Source organism: Pezoporus occidentalis, unplaced genomic scaffold (genome assembly GCF_034315485.1).
Source record: "Pezoporus occidentalis ecotype Australia unplaced genomic scaffold, CSIRO_AGI_Poc_V1 ctg7, whole genome shotgun sequence".
Taxonomy (NCBI): Eukaryota; Metazoa; Chordata; class Aves; order Psittaciformes; family Psittacidae; genus Pezoporus; species Pezoporus occidentalis.
Window position 1 is genome coordinate 4,323,691 of NW_026916052.1, and position 1,964 is coordinate 4,325,654.

The window sequence follows — 1,964 nt, forward strand, 5'->3', positions numbered from 1 at the left end:
TCAAAACAGGGGAATTCAAATGTAATGAAAAAGCTGGCAAAGGATTACTTTTGTTCTCTGGAAAAAAGCTTTCCATTTCAACAAATCATAATTTTTCCACAGAAAAAGCCTCTCTGGCCAACTCAACTATACATTGAATAGAGTACTTTGCGATGTGACATGTTCCTTTGGTTTCTGTAGTTTGGAAGGCAGAGGCTACTCATTCTGGAGTCTAAAACTCTGCCTGAAAAGAAAGAGCAAGTATGTCACTCCAGTAATAGGATATGAAGGAGTCTTGTGTAGCATGTGTCCTGCCCATTTTGTATTTCCTTTGCTTGCTGCTTTCAGAGAGGAGATACAGGTTGGTATATGGATGGTATATCAGAATGGTCTTCAGCACACCCTTTTCTTGTCCATTGCACTCTCTGTTCTGAGCATGGAGTCTAGTCCTTGGGGAGCAGCTCTGTGGGGTTTCAGGAAATCAAAACTGAGAGCAATAACAACACTCTGAAATCCAAACATATAAAGAAGAGATTTGCTGTGTCTGCAAATGGACCTTCAGCGAATTTCATTCTTAACTTTGAATATTTGGGGTTAATGACACGGTCCACTGGCAGATCAGTAACACAGCAATTCTCATTCTTCTTGCTGTAACCCCTTTACCAGCGGGCTCTGATTGCTTTGAGGTCTTTGGGTTTGACATCTTGATCAATGACAAATTCAAGCCATGGCTTGATGAGAAGTCAACTACAGTCCAGAACTGTGTTTAGAATGATGACACTGTGGAAAGAAAACTTCTTCATGATATTGTTATACTGCTGAACTACAAGTAGATTGACATTTTGAGGCAAAATCAGTTTCGAGGCAAGACTGGGATAAAGGGTGGCAGAAGGTGGATGCTCTGGAGCACAGCTAGTGAGAGTACCATTGAGGAGACTCCTGGTTTCCTTGCTTGCAAAACAGTGGCTAAATTTACTGCTGCTTCTTTTGTACAGCCTGCCCTACAGGCTGCAAGAGGATCAATTCAAAAGCTGGCTACCCTGACAGAGAAAACTGCCAGAGCACATCCAGGAAAATGCTGACTTCTCAGCTGCAGGAGAGGGTGAGCAGGCCAAAGATATCCTCCCAAGCAAAAGCTGAAACTAGAAATAACCAATTCCCAGGAGCTGGGCATTCTGCATGCTTTTTATGTCTCCTCCTTTTCAAGCCACATTTTTGCCCCTTATTTCATTAATTCCTTTGCTATTATATTATAAAATATCACTTGAAAAACATATCTTGGTAAAAGCAATGGCAAGACACAGGTTGGCGAAAGTACTGTGAAATCTTTGGTAGTCTCACCCTTTGATTTCACCAACTAAAGGTTTGCTGTTGATTTGCCAGAAAGTAGAACTGCACTTGCAGGAAGCATTTGATTCCGGAATAATTTGGCCTCCACACCTGCATAGGTGTAATGCACAGGGGATATGCACAAGTCAGTCTCTAAAACTATGCATGCAACAATGCGTGCGTGGAAACACCTTGCTGATGTTTCCTTTCACCATGCTGATGCATGCAGCACAGTTGAGAATGCTTAACAAAGCAAGGAGCAAGCAGCATACAAACCAAATTGTTCCTTATTTAATTTACAATTAGAATGGATAATATACACGGGTTATTGAATGGCAAACAGTGATTTAAGGCTAAACAAATCCTGTTTTCTGTATTACTATAGAAACAAAGAGAATGTCAGCATATTAAGTGGTGAACCTTTTGTTAAAAAGAATTCCTGGAAATAAAAACAGTGGTCCTTTAGAAGACATTAGTATCACTTCTAGCTTACCAGACAAACTGAAAACAGTAATAACATTCTTTTTTTTCAGCATGGTTAATTAAGAAAAAAATCAACATAAATTAGTTTTGGTCAGCATAATGCAGCAGTGAACTGAAATTCTTACTGAAACACATGGAAAAGAATGATATTTTGGTTTTATTTTAATTAGAGT

General features: G+C 39.6%; 1 protein-coding gene across 1 annotated transcript; it reads left to right on the plus strand.

The window, feature by feature from the left end:
- Positions 1-503: 503 nt before the first annotated feature.
- On the plus strand, positions 504-1,213 carry TTLL2 (tubulin tyrosine ligase like 2; the record flags this gene model as incomplete). The annotated part of the gene is given in 2 exon segments (XM_062641926.1): positions 504-1,047; positions 1,050-1,213. Coding segments are annotated over 2 exon segments (708 nt in total), but the record flags the coding sequence as incomplete, so codon positions are not given.
- Positions 1,214-1,964: the final 751 nt, after the last annotated feature.